The sequence below is a fragment of the Nicotiana attenuata genome, chromosome 1, assembly GCF_001879085.1.
Source record: "Nicotiana attenuata strain UT chromosome 1, NIATTr2, whole genome shotgun sequence".
Classification (NCBI taxonomy): Eukaryota; Viridiplantae; Streptophyta; class Magnoliopsida; order Solanales; family Solanaceae; genus Nicotiana; species Nicotiana attenuata.
In genome coordinates this window covers 63,904,047-63,919,113 of record NC_031989.1, presented here as the reverse complement: position 1 = coordinate 63,919,113, position 15,067 = coordinate 63,904,047, and the positions used below count along the sequence as shown (strand labels likewise).

General features: G+C 36.7%; 2 protein-coding genes across 2 annotated transcripts; one reads left to right on the top strand and one right to left on the bottom strand.

Annotated features, from left to right (window-relative positions):
* Window positions 2,807-7,627, top strand: LOC109227699 (arginase 1, mitochondrial). Its single transcript, XM_019392899.1, has 7 exons — window positions 2,807-2,981; window positions 3,405-3,565; window positions 4,257-4,416; window positions 5,537-5,670; window positions 6,171-6,380; window positions 6,593-6,703; window positions 6,999-7,627. The coding sequence occupies exons 2-7, from the start codon at window positions 3,425-3,427 to the stop codon at window positions 7,257-7,259; spliced, it is 1,017 nt and encodes a 338-aa protein (XP_019248444.1). The 5' UTR covers window positions 2,807-2,981; window positions 3,405-3,424; the 3' UTR covers window positions 7,260-7,627.
* Window positions 7,863-13,870, bottom strand: LOC109227696 (protein NRT1/ PTR FAMILY 7.3-like). Its single transcript, XM_019392894.1, has 5 exons — window positions 13,639-13,870; window positions 11,279-11,393; window positions 10,315-10,532; window positions 9,643-10,202; window positions 7,863-9,549 (listed from the first exon to the last, which is right to left on the bottom strand). The coding sequence occupies exons 1-5, from the start codon at window positions 13,678-13,680 to the stop codon at window positions 8,682-8,684; spliced, it is 1,803 nt and encodes a 600-aa protein (XP_019248439.1). The 5' UTR covers window positions 13,681-13,870; the 3' UTR covers window positions 7,863-8,681.

Here is a 15,067-nt window from a genome sequence, read left to right as displayed (position 1 = left end):
TCATGTACAAGTAAAGATATTACCAGTGCATCGTTATGCGGAGTTATGAGTCCCTCGGCATCTGCTTGTTGAATATAACATTCTCCTCTTCCAGTACATGTCGAGGCTGCTTCCCGTGGGTAATTGTCACTTTTGAAACCTTTTTATATGATACATCATTGATCTCTTCACCTCCACTTATAACGTTGACAGTTCTCTTGGGCGAAGGTGGTTTTGGAGGCTCCTGCCTTTCTTCATGTATGCTTGTTACCTTTCTCACTGAACAACTCAGTAAGAACCCCTGTTTTAACAAATGATCAACTTCACCTTGCAGAAACCTGCAATCTGCTATTTTATGCCCATGATCGTTATGAAATTCGCACCAATGATCAGGGTTTCGTCTGTTCGAATTCGATCGCATCTCCTTCGGCCATCGTACCTTATCTCCCATGCTTCTTAAAACAGCCACGAGTTCAGAGGTGCTTACATTAAAATTGTAACCACCAAACCTTGCCTTTAAACTGCCATCATCATCTCGTGACCCACGTGCGTTCCGATCATTTCCGAACCTAGATGAGGAGCCTGAATCCCTATGTCTAGGTTTGTGATCGTACCTTTGATTATCTTGCCTTAACCGTGAATCTTTCCCGCAGGTCCCATGTATGGCTCGTACCTGTTTTTACCGGATCTCTTTTCATTTTCCACACGCCTTGAGCTTACCTTTTCTTCTGTTTTATGTCGTAAAATAATGTCTTCTTCAATCCTCATCTTTGTACTGTATCTGTTGTAGACATCATTCCACGTTGTTGCTGGGAATTCTCGAAGGCTTTCTTTGAGTCGCCTCGTGGCTTCTGAACTCTTCTCATTCAAATTACTAGCAAAGGCTATGGCTGCCCAATTGTCAGGTACTCGTGGCAGCGTCATTCTTTCCCGTTGAAATCTATCTACGAACTCTCTAAGCAACTCTGAATCTCCTTGCTTGATTTTGAAGATGTCTTCCATTCTCTTTTCAACTTTTTGAGCTCCCGAGTGTGCTTTGATAAATAAATCTGCAAGCTCAGCAAACGAATTTATAGAATTTTCAGGTAAAAGAGAATACCATGTTAAGGCCCCTTTAGTGAGTGTTTCACCGAATTTCTTGACCAAGACCGACTCAATCTCTTGCTTAGTCAAATCATTGCCCTTGACACCTGTTGTGAATGCAGTAACGTGATCTCGTGGATCTGATGTACCATCATACTTTGGAATATCAGGCATCTTAAACTTCTTTGGAATTGGGAGGGGGGCAGCACTTGGCTTCCATGGTTGTTGGGAATATTTATCTATATCTACTCCCTTGATCACGGGCGGTACTCCAGGTATTTGTTCTATGCGTTCATTTTGCTCCTTAAGCTGTTTCTGCAAGGTTAGTACTAGATTTTGTAAATCAGAATTAATTGGATTACCTGGGTCTCCCTCTTGTGTTTCACTAGGGGTTCCACCACTACCTGAATTAACCAATCCAGAACGAGGATTCTCCAAAGTATTGTTGTTTGGAGTAGATGTGGGTGGAGCAACAGGTAATTGGCTAACAAAAGCCTGAAGAGCTTTATTGACTTGAGAGGCAATAAGTTTTTGCAAAGCCTCATTCATGGTTTCAACATTTTTGAATTGAGCCTGTCCATCTGTGTGAGATCCATCAGGAGTGCCTTCACGAGACCGTCATGGGGAACCTTGTGGAGAGCCTCGTGGAGAGTCTTCCTGAAGTTGTTGGATTGTTTGAATTTCTGGGTTTCCTTGAGTGTTATCATTGTTGTTAGACATGATTGATGCAATCAACAAAATCAGGTTGAAATATAATTGATTATCAGATTCCCGGTAACGGAACCAATTTGTTTAACCAAAAAATAGATTTTTAGTGAAAGCTAAAAATTAGAAGAATCGGGTTACTGATAATCGAAAAAGTAAATAAAGAAAGAAATTTTAGAATAGCCAAGTATGAAAGCTGGTAAATTAGAGTATATTTCAATAGTCACTTGTCCCTCCAGTGATTACATATTTCTCCTTTTATAGGTCCCTTTGAGAATCTTTGGAAATGCACGTTATGCCTAAGTCATAATGAGGCTATTACGAGTGATTAATGACATTAAATGCTACGTTACATAATCATTACATTGAATGTATATATTCCTTAACGGCTACAACATTTAATACCCTTTAAATGCCGTATTTGCATCTTTTTCTTTAGCCAGGTTCATTCTTCTCATTGCTCGTATGTAAATAAGCTTAAACAGGAACGGGGCGTTGAGCCTCTCGTCTCGTGCCTCTTTTTACCCGTACCTGTTTGTAACTCTTGAACCGTGGCAAATCACAACTCATTATCCATTCCACGTGTCAGGACACGTCATCATGTATATATGAATGCAAATTTTTCCCAATACAAAAATATTGAATTATGTACTAGTTGGATAGTGGATACTGTATCAATGGCGAAGCTAGAAATTTTCTCAAGCGTGTTCAATACATGTTATGTACCTTTAGAATATAATATTTTACCTATCTAAACATTGTAGTTTTCCGTCAAAGGATGGTGAGGTGACCACCCTTACCCAAGTGTGCCTTCGCCCTTGACTGTTTTAGTATGTATTTGGATAAAAAAAAGAAAATCCATTCGTTTCAAGCCATGTAAAAAATCAAGCACGAGTATGTATGAAGAATATTTAATTAGGTTGGTCGGATAAAGCCGTTTCACGATAGGGTATGGATTGGGTTTAGCAGTCAGTGATTACGTGCGGAGTGCGCTAATCTAATTGGATCACTAACGATTTTAATATTATTGGCAAGACTCCATTTTTCACACTCCATAAATATCACTAACTACAAAAAGGACTGCATCTGCATGCCCCTTCTCCACCTTCGCTCTTCTGTCCTTCCACAACCCTTTCTTCCTTAGATCTATTCAACTCAACTCAGCTCGTTCTTCGTTTTTGCCTCTTCTTTTCTCTACTCGCGTTTTCTTGCAGGTTTGATCACTTTCTTGCTTTGTTCCTCTTCATCCCCTATGTAGAACCCCCCCCCCCCCCCCCCTTATGTTGATCTTTTACCCTTCAACAATTAAGCTTTTCTATCTTGATTATTTTTTGTTTAATCATATTATCTGCAAATTTGATACCTTTGCCATTTTCTTACTCTATCACCTTCTAAGGCTTCTTCCCAGTAGTTGTTAATTTTATATTCAAGAATTAAGCTTTTGTTCTTGAATTTTGTGCTTCTTTAATCATTGTTCATCTGTAAGTATGATACTTTATTGTTGAGTGGCACTATTTTTTGGGTACGCGTGAACAAATTACCACATGGAAAGTGTAAAGGGTTGGTTAGTTCCTCTCGGTGTTGCTTTACTCTTGTCTATTTTTTTTTGTAATATTTGTGTTGACTGACCTTTGTAGGATAATCAGAATTAGCAAAGATGAAGAGTGCAGGGAGGATGGGAATCCATTATATGCAGAAATTGAACGCAGCGAATGTTCCAAAAGAATTAGTTGAAAATGGACATAATCGTGTTATAGAGGCATCTCTTACACTTATTCGTGAAAGAGCAAAGCTTAAGGTAATGTAAAACTTGGAAGAATTTAATTTGAGTGCGGTGATATGATTAATCGATACACACCCTTATTTCTGCTTTTGGATACAGCTAGCTAATTGTCGAAGTAAATTTGTGAGTGGATCCTTTAGTAGTATAAAAGGTTTTGAACTAATGGGCCCCGTGGAAAAGCTTGCTTTGGTTTTTCTTGGTGGTTCTTAATGGTCTGGGTCTTTATAGATTCAGCATTGAGTTCTCATCTAAATTAGTTTTATTATGATAATCGTCTGTTTAAGAAGAGTTTTGTATGACTAGAATTGCATGGTTAAACATTTCGCCAGCAGCGGAGATATTTTCAAGTTTTGTATTGTTTGCTTTATTGCAGGCGAATAGTTTGCCATTTTTTAAACACTGTTTCCTTTCTGCTTGATCTGTATCCCCACATCATCTAGTCCTACAAATGTAATGGGCAATACTGGTTAATATCTTCATCATGGTTTAGGATAATATAGAATAATGGGTGTCGGGGAAGAAGGGGAGAAAGAAGCGAGCAGCTTCATCTGTTGCATTCTCTTACAAGACATTAATTACCCTTTAAGGCTTGTTGTTACTCATACGCGCTGACCTACAAGTTGGTTCTGCTTTACTTTTCTTTATGACCGTTGACGTGAAGGAGTAAACTTATTCCCTTCCTGAACTTTTTAAGTTATTTTTATAGGGAGAGCTTATTCGTGCTCTCGGAGGTGCAGTGGCCTCAACGTCTCTTCTTGGAGTTCCGCTGGGACATAACTCTTCATTTCTCCAGGGCCCAGCATTTGCTCCTCCTCGTATACGAGAGGCCATTTGGTGTGGGAGCACTAACTCCACGACTGAGGAAGGTAAATCAAGTTATCTACTTGTTAAAATGATTATTCTTCACATCATTTACTTCGTGCAAGATGAGTTCCAAAAGACTATAATTTCTTTCAGGGATTACCAATCACAATCCAATATTCAGTAAATATTGGGTTAAGCTTTATACTCGTTCTATTCAATATCATATCTAGTTCCGGTTTGATTTTGATTATACATGGTGAACGACATCTTACCCCTCTTTTGGATTCTTCTCATGTCATTTTTTCTGAGATCTATTTATCTTGACGCACAAGTGCAGCTTTCAAATATAGTATTAGATAAGTGGTCACAATCATTCACGCCGTAGATCTTTGTCTCTGCATTTACTAGTCACCATTCTATCTCCCGCTCTAGCTGCTGCCAATATCTATTTGGTGCATTTGCCAACTATCTTGGCATTTTGGCCTCCTATATTGTTAGGTTTTGTTGAAGTTTGTGAACTGGCTCATCTACAAATTTAAACTGTTAGAAATGGACATTTTTCTATTTGTATATTTTAGATAGCAGCCCCATCATGGCTGCACCTAATCTTCATTGTGCCAAGCACGTGGAAGTATTTTTTTGATGGTCAGTAGTGAGACTCGACTTCAAGACTCGTGTCTGCTGTTCTCTGAATTCTGATAAAAATTAAAGTATGTGAGTTGTCTCATCGGGAAACTTTAAGCTGCTATGTAGAGGTTATTTATTTAGTTCATTGCTGTAGAAATTCCAACGTTAGGATGCTAACTTTCATTTTGGATATCCGACGCTTTGCCACTGGTGCTTTGTCGATGAAGTGTTCTATGATTAAGAGAAATGTTGTTTTTATGGTTAGCACACTATATTACATTTTGTAAAGCTTTTCAGCAACTGTCAATGATTTCTCTATTTGAAGGATCCTTCTAGATAAGTCGATATTCAGGTCAATGATTTTCAGCAACTGGTCGTCGTTTTTCTGGTTAACACCAAAATATGCGGTCTGATTGCTTGACCAGCCAGGGATTCAGCCTAACTTGCTAAACGTCTTGAGTGTTATTTTGGCAACTTTCACCATACATATTGACATTCCTTTAGCTCACTGATATTTGAAGTTTAAAATCTAAACAAGTTATTTCTATTATGCAGGAAAAGAATTAAATGATCCTCGCGTCTTGACCGATGTTGGTGATGTGCCAATTCAAGAGTTACGAGATAGTGGCGTAGATGGTGATAGGTTGATGAGTATCATAAGTGAATCTGTCAAGCTAGTGATGGAGGAGGTAAACTATCCTTTATGTAAATAACTTCTGGGAAAGTATTTGGTGACCTTTTCCTGCAAGGAATGGATACTACAATCATAGGCCTTGCTAGGATGGTGGGAGAGCCCCCCCTGCAGCCATTAAAGTTAGAGAACTTACTAAATCCCTTTCATAATGTCTTATCAAAATTCGGAAACCTGCCTCCCACCCAAAACCAGGGAAAAATGATTTTTATTTCTTTTTCTTACGTCTAAGTCCTACCTGCTCCATTCTAAAATTTTAGCTTTAACTTTATCTTTTCTATGTTTATATTGTTTGAAGTTGCCAATGTAAAAGATTAGCTCTCTCGCCTTCATCGAAAATTAGAAAGGAAAAAGGGAGTTCTCTTCATGACCTCATATGCTGTTCTCGTGGATCTTGTATCCGTAATATGATTTTTGGAGCTGGAAGGACCTGCTTGAGACAGTTTACTGAGAACCGTACTTAGTTATTTGTTAATTTTTCCCGTATTGACTTTTCAGGATCCATTGCGCCCCTTGGTGTTAGGGGGTGATCACTCCATATCCTATCCTGTTGTAAGAGCTGTGTCTGAAAAGCTTGGAGGACCTATTGATATCCTTCACCTTGATGCTCATCCTGATATTTACCATTCCTTTGAAGGAAACAAATATTCACATGCATCAAGCTTTGCACGAATAATGGAGGGTGGTTATGCTCGACGACTTTTGCAAGTAATCTAATTTATCCCTGTACTCCTGTAGACTAAGCATGTATATTTTTGTACTACATTTCTTGTTTTCTTTATGTAAAGCGATCTCTGTTGCGATAGGATAAGCTGTTTAATGTTGTACATACTTTTTGGGTTTACAAGTTGCTTACTCTTGCTAGCATAAACAATGGTAATCCGTAATTGTTTAACAGAACCCTTTGATCTTATTTGTAGGTGGGAATTAGATCAATTACAAAAGAAGGTCGTGAACAAGGAAAAAGGTTTGGCGTGGAGCAATACGAAATGCGAACTTTTTCCAGAGACCGCCAATTTTTGGAGAATCTGGTTTGTCTTTCCTTCACCCCTTATTTTTTATCCCCAAATTATATACTTGCAGACGTGTTCATCACTTCAGGAGTTTCAAAATGTGCGGAGTCTATTCCAGATGCATGCTACTCTTATATTTCTCTATGATTCTCTGTATGTCCTACTAGAAGTATAAGTTATCCCCGTTGATTTCATATTTGCGTTTTGTTATCAAATGTAGCAACTCCTAGACTTCCATTGTCTATATACTGGCATTTCATCATTTATTTGCTACATTGATAATCTCAATTGGTAAATATTTTAATACATTCAGAAACTTGGTGAAGGAGCGAAGGGCGTGTATATTTCAGTGGATATCGACTGTATGGATCCAGCATTTGCTCCTGGAGTATCTCATATAGAGCCAGGCGGTCTCTCTTTCCGTGATGTTCTAAACATACTGCATAACCTTCAAGCGGATGTTGTTGGTGCTGATGTTGTTGAGTTCAACCCACAGCGTGATACCGTTGATGGCATGACTGCTATGGTTGCTGCGAAGCTGGTAAGAGAACTTACTGCCAAGATATCCAAGTGACCTGCACACTGGTTATTCTATAATTACAAAGGATGCTGTACTGTGCATCCTATATAGACCGCTGGCGCTAGATTTATACTCATTTTTACTGGGAAGTTTAATAGAGGATAAGCACAAAAGAAAGTGTTTATTCACCTTATTGTAGCACTGAAAGCATATTAAAACTTAAAATGGAAGTATCAGGTAGGCCTAGTAGATGCTCAGTTTTCCATTGCAAGATCAAATTAGACAATGGGAATTATTTCATGTCATTGATTGGGGTATCTGTAAACTCACCTCCCAAAATAAGCTATCTTCGCAACTCCTTCTTATATCTGGTAAGTAATGCAAATCTTGTTGTGTAAGGATGTTATTAATCTTTTATGGTGTAGAACAAAGCATTTACCAATGCGGCGAGGCATAGCCCGGGTTAACATTAAACATTGTATAATTCAAAAGCAATATACTGTACAAGAATTGATTTTATCTAGGCATAAAATTGTATATACGAAGGGGAGCCTTGGCGTAACTGGTAAAATTGTTGCCATGTGATCAGGAGGTCACGGGTTCGAGCCGTGGAAAAAGCTTCTTGCAGAAATGCAGGGTAAGGCTACGTACAATAGATCCTTGTGGTCCGGCCCCCCCCGCGCATAGCGTGAGCTTAGTGCACCGGGCTGCCCTTTTTATAAAATTGTATACACATCCTAGTACTTTAAGCCACCCAGTTTAATAATTTTAGGAGAAAAATATTCTTAGATGTAAAGAGAACTTCAAAACAATGTTTGGGGGCTACAGGTTCAAATAATTCAAGATGTTAAGTGTGCACGAGGCAGATAGAGGCTGCATTGCTCCTAGGGAGTCCCAGTTTTCCTTCTTTAAAACATTTTCTTTTGCGGCGATTTATTTAACTGGTTGACACAGTAATGTAATGTGTGTTATAGCTTAGTCTGAATATTGCCAAATCTTCATGCTCTTCTGTTAACTATGTAACCACAAGCAAACATTTATGAAGGAAAACTGCAATCCCTATAATAGCTAACGTGACATAGATAGGTACGACAACGATACCAAACTATTGCTAAAGACCTGCAACTGGAAGTCAGTAGAATGAGTGCCTGTTCCAATGTTCAAAGGATTTTAAGTCTTGTTTCTATGAGTGGAGAGTGGACTCTACCAAAACATGAAAACATGCCTGTTCTATCATTAACATGATCCTATATATGAAGCATTACAACAAAATCAAGATTGCAAGGAGGTTTTTGTCAATACCAAGATTGTCATAAAACACAACACATTCAGTAACTAATTAAGCATGCTTTCTTTTGGTTTCTATTTAATTTTCTTCTTTCCTCTTGAGTAAGGCTCCACAATGCTCTACTTCATTTTGTGTTTCTTCCTAAACAATAGAACAATTTATGTGGAGTTGTTACAATTTTCATTAGTTCAAGCTGTAGCTTCCATCTCCTGTCCTATCTCTCTTTTTTCTAGTGCTATAGACTTATACCTTTTAGCGCACACAACAAATAGTACAAGATCTAGTGCAGTCAAAGCAGCTGAAAGGAAGAAAAACCTATCCAAGTGCCCGTCGTTTAAATTTGCAGGTATCCAGCCTGGCTTTCCATGCCTTGTTGTGATCTTCATCACCACACTTAATATAATGCTGCACAAGTAGCTACCTAATGCTGAGGAAGACATGGACAACCCAAGCCCCATGCTCTTCAGATTATCCGGAATTTGTGATGCAAAGAATTCCCACTGAGCAACATAGATGAATGCTTCCCCTACTCCGACAAGCACATATTGTGGAGTTTGCCAGAAAATACTCAAAGAACTTGTCTCTTCCCCTCCTTCATTGGCAAACGTTAGTCTGTGTTGTTCAACCAAGCCTGCAATCACCATAGCTACTGTTGAAATAACCAGTCCAATCCCTATCCTTTGCAGTTCACTCGGGAGCTTTGGCTTACTTTTGGTTAGTTTCACATACAGAGGAATTATGATCTTCTCATAGCAAATGATGAAGGTGGATGTGCTTATGATATCAAATGATGTCATGCTTGCCGGTGGAATGTGAAACCCCGAGATCATTGTGCTTGTGTTCATTGCAGATCCTTGCTCGACGAAGAGAGAAAGCACTTGCACAAAGACAATGGATGCCAAGATTGTACAGAACCATATTGGAAGTAGCCTTAACACACATTTCACTTCTTCAACTTGTGTCACAGTACAGAGCCTCCATTGGTTATGAGTTTCACTTTTATCAGGTAATATCAGCATATCTGATGGGGTTATAACTGCAGCTCGATCAAGAAACCTATTCGTACAAGTTAAAGGAACGTGTCATATGTTTGAGTTGATGAAATTAATCAGCATTATAAGATCTTAAAACAGGGCAAGCTAAGCTTACTTGAAGTCATCTGTATGAGAGATTCTTCTGGTGCTGTCTTTTTCATTTCTGCTTCGCGCTTCATACAACCCCTCTCCATGTGAAGGAACAGTAAGCTTTATCTTCCTAATAGAAGCGATGATTACCTGAGAGAACCTGGAGATGGGGTTGCAACAAGGTCTAATATGGCGGTACCTAGGGGCACCACTAATGATTGAGAGCAAAGCAACAAAGCCACAAGCTGTAGATATCCAAAAGGCAAGTACCCATCTTCCCATGTCTTCCATATAAACCAGAAGTGTCTCTGCAACCAATGATCCAAGGTTGAGAGCAACATAGAAATAGCTAAAGAATTTCGTCTTGGAACGACATTCTTCTGGATCCTCTTCATCAAATTGATCCGCTCCTAGTGTGGCAAGTGCTGGTTCTATAGAGCCACTCCCAAGAGCTAGTAAGTATATCGATAAATAGAACATGGCAACCTCGACTTGTGATTGAGGCTTGCATAGCTCTCCCAACTTGCCACAACCTTCAGGTTCAAGCATAAATGCTTGAGTTAACAGAGACAATACCACTAAACCCTGCAAAAAAGCAAATTGGAATCGACTATATGAATCCTCACAGTTCAGAAACGTCAATTATTTTGAAAATAGATTGTGGGGCCTAAGGGGTTGTGGAAAAAATATAACTTACAACATTCATAACAGCTAGAAAAACAATGCAAGTGAGGTATCTGCCAAAGTAGGAATCACTTAAAAAAGCTCCAAGCAAAGAGAAAATATAAAGAGTTCCCATCCATTTGCTGAACATGTTTGCTGCTTCAGCATTTGACTGCCTTAAGACAGTCTTCGAGAAAAGAACCATGTTCACTTCCACTCCAGTAAATGCAACTGCAGCTAATCCTTCACTGACTGCATCAAGCATAGAACACAACGCTACCATATTATCATAAAGAAGTTTAATTCAGATATTTTCAGCTTAATTATATATTATGCACTCTGTAAATGTATGTTATAAACTTGGAAAACATGAGCTCGTCTTGATTTTTCTACTTAGTTCTGTTTGTATATTTTGACATCGTCAAACCAACTCCTCATTTTCTTTCTTCTTGTAGATGTATGTTTTGAACCCAAGGGTGAATCGCTTTCTGTGCCCTTCTCTAAGAGTTTAAATTTTGTGCACTGATAATATATAATATATTTATACATCAGATTAAGTTTAATGAATGGAATAATACGTAATTGTTTACGACAAATATGATATGGTAACCTAATAAATAAAGTAAATAATCTGGTATAACATGTTAAATTACATTACTGATAGTGTAATTTTTTTTTACATTTTCTGTGTGTATAACTTAACCTTTACTAGAAACAATGGCCATGCATGTGGTTGGATCTTTTCTTGAATGGAACAGATTTTAGTTTTAATCTCAACTGTCTTAAAGTTTCTTTCTCTATTTTTATGGTTAAACCATTCTCTTCAAATGGCTTGATCTAATTAGTCGTTAATTACTTTATCTCATCTTTTTATATTTACTAAAATATTACTTTTATTTTTTGTGTCCTGAGTATTGAAATTATTGTAATCATAAGTGGTTAAATGGAAAATGTTGTGGCAGGGGGGAACTATGGTAATAAGAGTATAATTAGTAGACCTAATAAAAGAGCTCCAGTTTTCCATCCACCAGTTTTTGCCTTGATTGCTGGTTTCCCATGCCTGTCTGTTGATCCATCTTTTGTACAACAATCCAAAAGTCTCTTTTTCCCTTCCTGTTGGCCATACATAAAAAGATATTGCATTTCAAATATTATATCCTAAACATTAAATATGATGACGTTTCATATTATATATAGCATGCTTCCTTCTTTTTCTCCCACCCCACCAAAAAAAAAAAAAAACAGAAAAATATATATGAAGACAAACAAAATGTTGTACAAGATTTTCTTTTGGTACTTAGATTAACTTTGACTTACCTTTAATTGTTTAGATAAGAATAATTTAGAATATCGTCTGGGACCAGAGAGGGATGATTCTGCTTTCTCATTGGTTCAAATTCTAGTAAAAAGTTTGTGAAAAGTTGAGTCAAAAAGAGGAGTAACTCTTTTAGGATTATGTCAGATTTGGATGTAGACACAATAAATCTAATGTGATCATGAAATCTAAATAAAAGTTGACAAATGCTAAGGTGGCTATTAGCATTTAATTTCTTTTTCCATAAAAAAATATTTAGTTTATGAGCGGAATCAAAATGCAAATCTTTACTCTAGATTATCTCTTTTTCTGTTTCAACACAAAGTTTGAGTTCAAATTGGATAATCAATTTGACTGAGAAAAAAGCTAATCTGGTACTCTGCCTCCGGTCCACAATAAGTGACCAATTTGCTTTTTTATTTTGGTCCTAGATAAGTGTTAATTTATATAATCAAGAAAAAATTTAATTTATTTTTCCAAAATTACTTTTATGTACGTATCCCTAAAAAGTCATTTACTCCTCTCATTTGAGAAGAGAAGTAACTACTACTATAACTATGGTGCAACATTTAATGAAGAGTAGTTTAGTCACACTAACTATTTTCATCTAGAATTTAGTATTTTTTTAATGGGTGTGCCAAAAGCAAATTGGTCACTTATTGTGGACCGAAAGGAATATTAAATTCAGTTGACTATCTAAACTCACATTTCTTGGAAGTGTAGACCTAGAACTTTGGACATAGAGGTGCAAGGTCCATTTTTCACCAAATCATACTCTTTCCCTACCCAAACCTCATATGTCAAATAATAATAATAATCATAATAAAGAAAGAAGCTTATATATTTATATTTTGTTGATCGAAACAAAAATGGAAAGAATGAAAATTAAATGCCGTTACTTATAAATAGCAAAAAGAATTAAGGCGATTTACGTTCTAAATAGTTAGGAAGGACCAGAATTTTATGGATTTGAGATTGAAAATAAGGAGTAGTGAGACATAGCAAATAAAATGAAATAATTACTCCTAACAAAACGAACAAAATAAATACCACACAAAACGTATGCATGAAAAGATTAGGTGAAATTGTCATTCGGTGTGTTCTCCAGCATACTGTAGTACCATTGTATTTTTATCTATAAGTAGATGTAATTAAAATCAATACTTTTAAATATATTTGTAGTTTAGGCTTTCTTTTATTTAAAGATTAAAAGAGAAACAATGAATTTATCAATGATCACTAGAGAGATTGAGTAAAAACTAAAAGCAGGTGGAATCCATCATTACCTTTTTGAAGCCTTTCATTTGCATGATGCACGAGAAGAAAGCATGCATTAATAGAAACAAAGAAAAAAAAAATTAAGGAAAAAAAAAAAGAAAAGAAAAAGTTAAAGTCACTTGTTAGCGATCATGTTAAACATGCTTTTTAATTTTATTTTCTTCCTTTATTTGATTAATTAGGCGGTTTCAGATACATATATATATAACTTAATTAATGGCTGTATATCCATTTTGGTCAGATAAACAAGTGACAACACAATGATGGACGATGATTACCATTTTTCATGTTAAACATTCAGATATTATAATTATCACATAAAGCATTCAGCTCCCAGCTGGCTCTATCATAGCCAAACCTTTCGGCTGTTTTCTTTGTTCTGTTATTTTTTTCATATCAAATCAACTACAATGGTGTATATACGCAGATATCTTATGTTTGTTAGTTGATGATTCATAATTTAGACGACGATAAGAATGAATTCTGAAATGTATATCTAACTCGTTCTATACGTGTGTACTTTTTCGGACAGATGATACACATAGAGTTGGACATCAAAGTACTGAAAGTCGTCGAATTCGCAAATCCATTGTTGGATCGCGAATGCTGTTTGCTAAAGAAGCAGAATAGAACAAGAAAAACCAAAGGAATCCTTTGCAACACAGTCCAAAAACACAAACAAGACCATATATATATATATATATATATATATATATATATAGCTAAACAATCAAATAATTATCAGAAAATGATGTGAAAATGTACCTCGGATTCATCTCTGACAGCAGATTGTTGTTTTGAGTCCATGGCTCCAAGAAGGAAAATAAAAGAAGGAAGAATGTAATGAAGAGAAAATGAGCACTAGAACGAGCAATTTATAGTGAGAAGGCAGAGTCCTCGTAATAATGTGGATTTTGAGGGTAAGAGTTAGGGAATGTTTTATATTACGTGGGAACCATGCAATGACTATGTATGTGTCTATTTCAGTAAAAGTGCAAAAACCTGCGAGTAAACATGAAAGTCTGGGAATTTGAAGTGAGGTTTTATAGGCAAAATAAATGACATAAGTGAAAGCAGACTATGGCCGACAAGTTTGGAATATAGCTAACAAAACAGTCAAAATTAATTGAAGTAAATTTCTTGGGTCAGCAAATCCCTTCTAAGGAGCCTTTTTGGTCCCTACACATCTTTCATCATTTATTACATCACTTTTAGATATATATGTATTGATCAACTTTTTCCAATACCAAAATTCAGGAAATAATTCATTTGTTTTACCGCGACAACTATTTTCAGTCCTTTGTCTTGTCAAAGTTTATTTTTTGTTGGTATCATTCTAAACGTGGTATATTTTACACAAAAGAGTTGAAAGCATTTTAACTAATATTCATTACTCTCTCCGTTTCAATTTATGTGAACCTATTTCTTTCTTGGTCCGTGCCAAAAAGAATGACCCATTTCCTTATTTGGAAACAATTTACCTTTATGCAATGATTTATAGCCACACAAAATATATGTGCCTCATTTTACACCACAAGTTCAAAAGTCTTCTCTCTTTTCTTAAACTCCGTGCCCAGTCAAATGGGTTCACATAAATTGAAACGGAGGGAGTACATTTCACTTGCGCGTTTACAATATTAATTACTTCTAACTCCATCGATGAAATGGGACCACTTCGATGTTACTTTAACATTTTGATAACTCGAAGCGTCTTGTGGTGAGAATCTAATTTCGCTAACGTTCAATTGAGTCTTGAACCTTCGACGACTCAATTAGTTAGTGATCACGCCCAATTCTAGTCCTAAAAAGGATAAGCGGTCGCTGCAAATATAATCCAGTCTAAAAGTCCGGAGTCGAATCCCACAGAGAACTAAGGCTTAGCTGTATCTGTTTAATTATCACCAAGAACACAAGATTGAAAATAAATAAACAGCTGAAAACTAACTATGCTTGAATTGTAAACAATTAGAATAAAGGTCTAAGGTAATGGTTTCCCCCGTTGTTGATTTCCTTGGTTGTATGTTTCTTATAGCGTTGACTTAGTTGCCTCTATCAATCATGAACTCTCCAGCTATCATAAATCTCTCTCAAGCAATTATGATAATTTACTAGATGCACTCTCTCAAGCTACAGTAGCTAGATTCGCATTACAGTTCACTTAGATCGCACCCGAGGTATCGTTATCTCTAATCCA

What these genes read in the sequence shown, in the direction of transcription:
- LOC109227696 (XM_019392894.1), bottom strand. Translation starts at nt 13,680, where the DNA reads ATGGACTCAAAACAACAATCTGCTGTCAGAGATGAATCCGAG. An exon ending in CTGTCAGAGATGAATCCGAG is followed by an intron (nt 11,394 to 13,638) that starts GTACATTTTCAC and finishes TATGGCCAACAG; the next exon opens with GAAGGGAAAAAGAGACTTTT. An exon ending in AACTGGAGCTCTTTTATTAG is followed by an intron (nt 10,533 to 11,278) that starts GTCTACTAATTA and finishes TGCTTGATGCAG; the next exon opens with TCAGTGAAGGATTAGCTGCA.
- LOC109227699 (XM_019392899.1), top strand. Translation starts at nt 3,425, where the DNA reads ATGAAGAGTGCAGGGAGGATGGGAATCCATTATATGCAGAAATTGAAC. An exon ending in TAACTCCACGACTGAGGAAG is followed by an intron (nt 4,417 to 5,536) that starts GTAAATCAAGTT and finishes TCTATTATGCAG; the next exon opens with GAAAAGAATTAAATGATCCT. An exon ending in ATGCTCGACGACTTTTGCAA is followed by an intron (nt 6,381 to 6,592) that starts GTAATCTAATTT and finishes TCTTATTTGTAG; the next exon opens with GTGGGAATTAGATCAATTAC.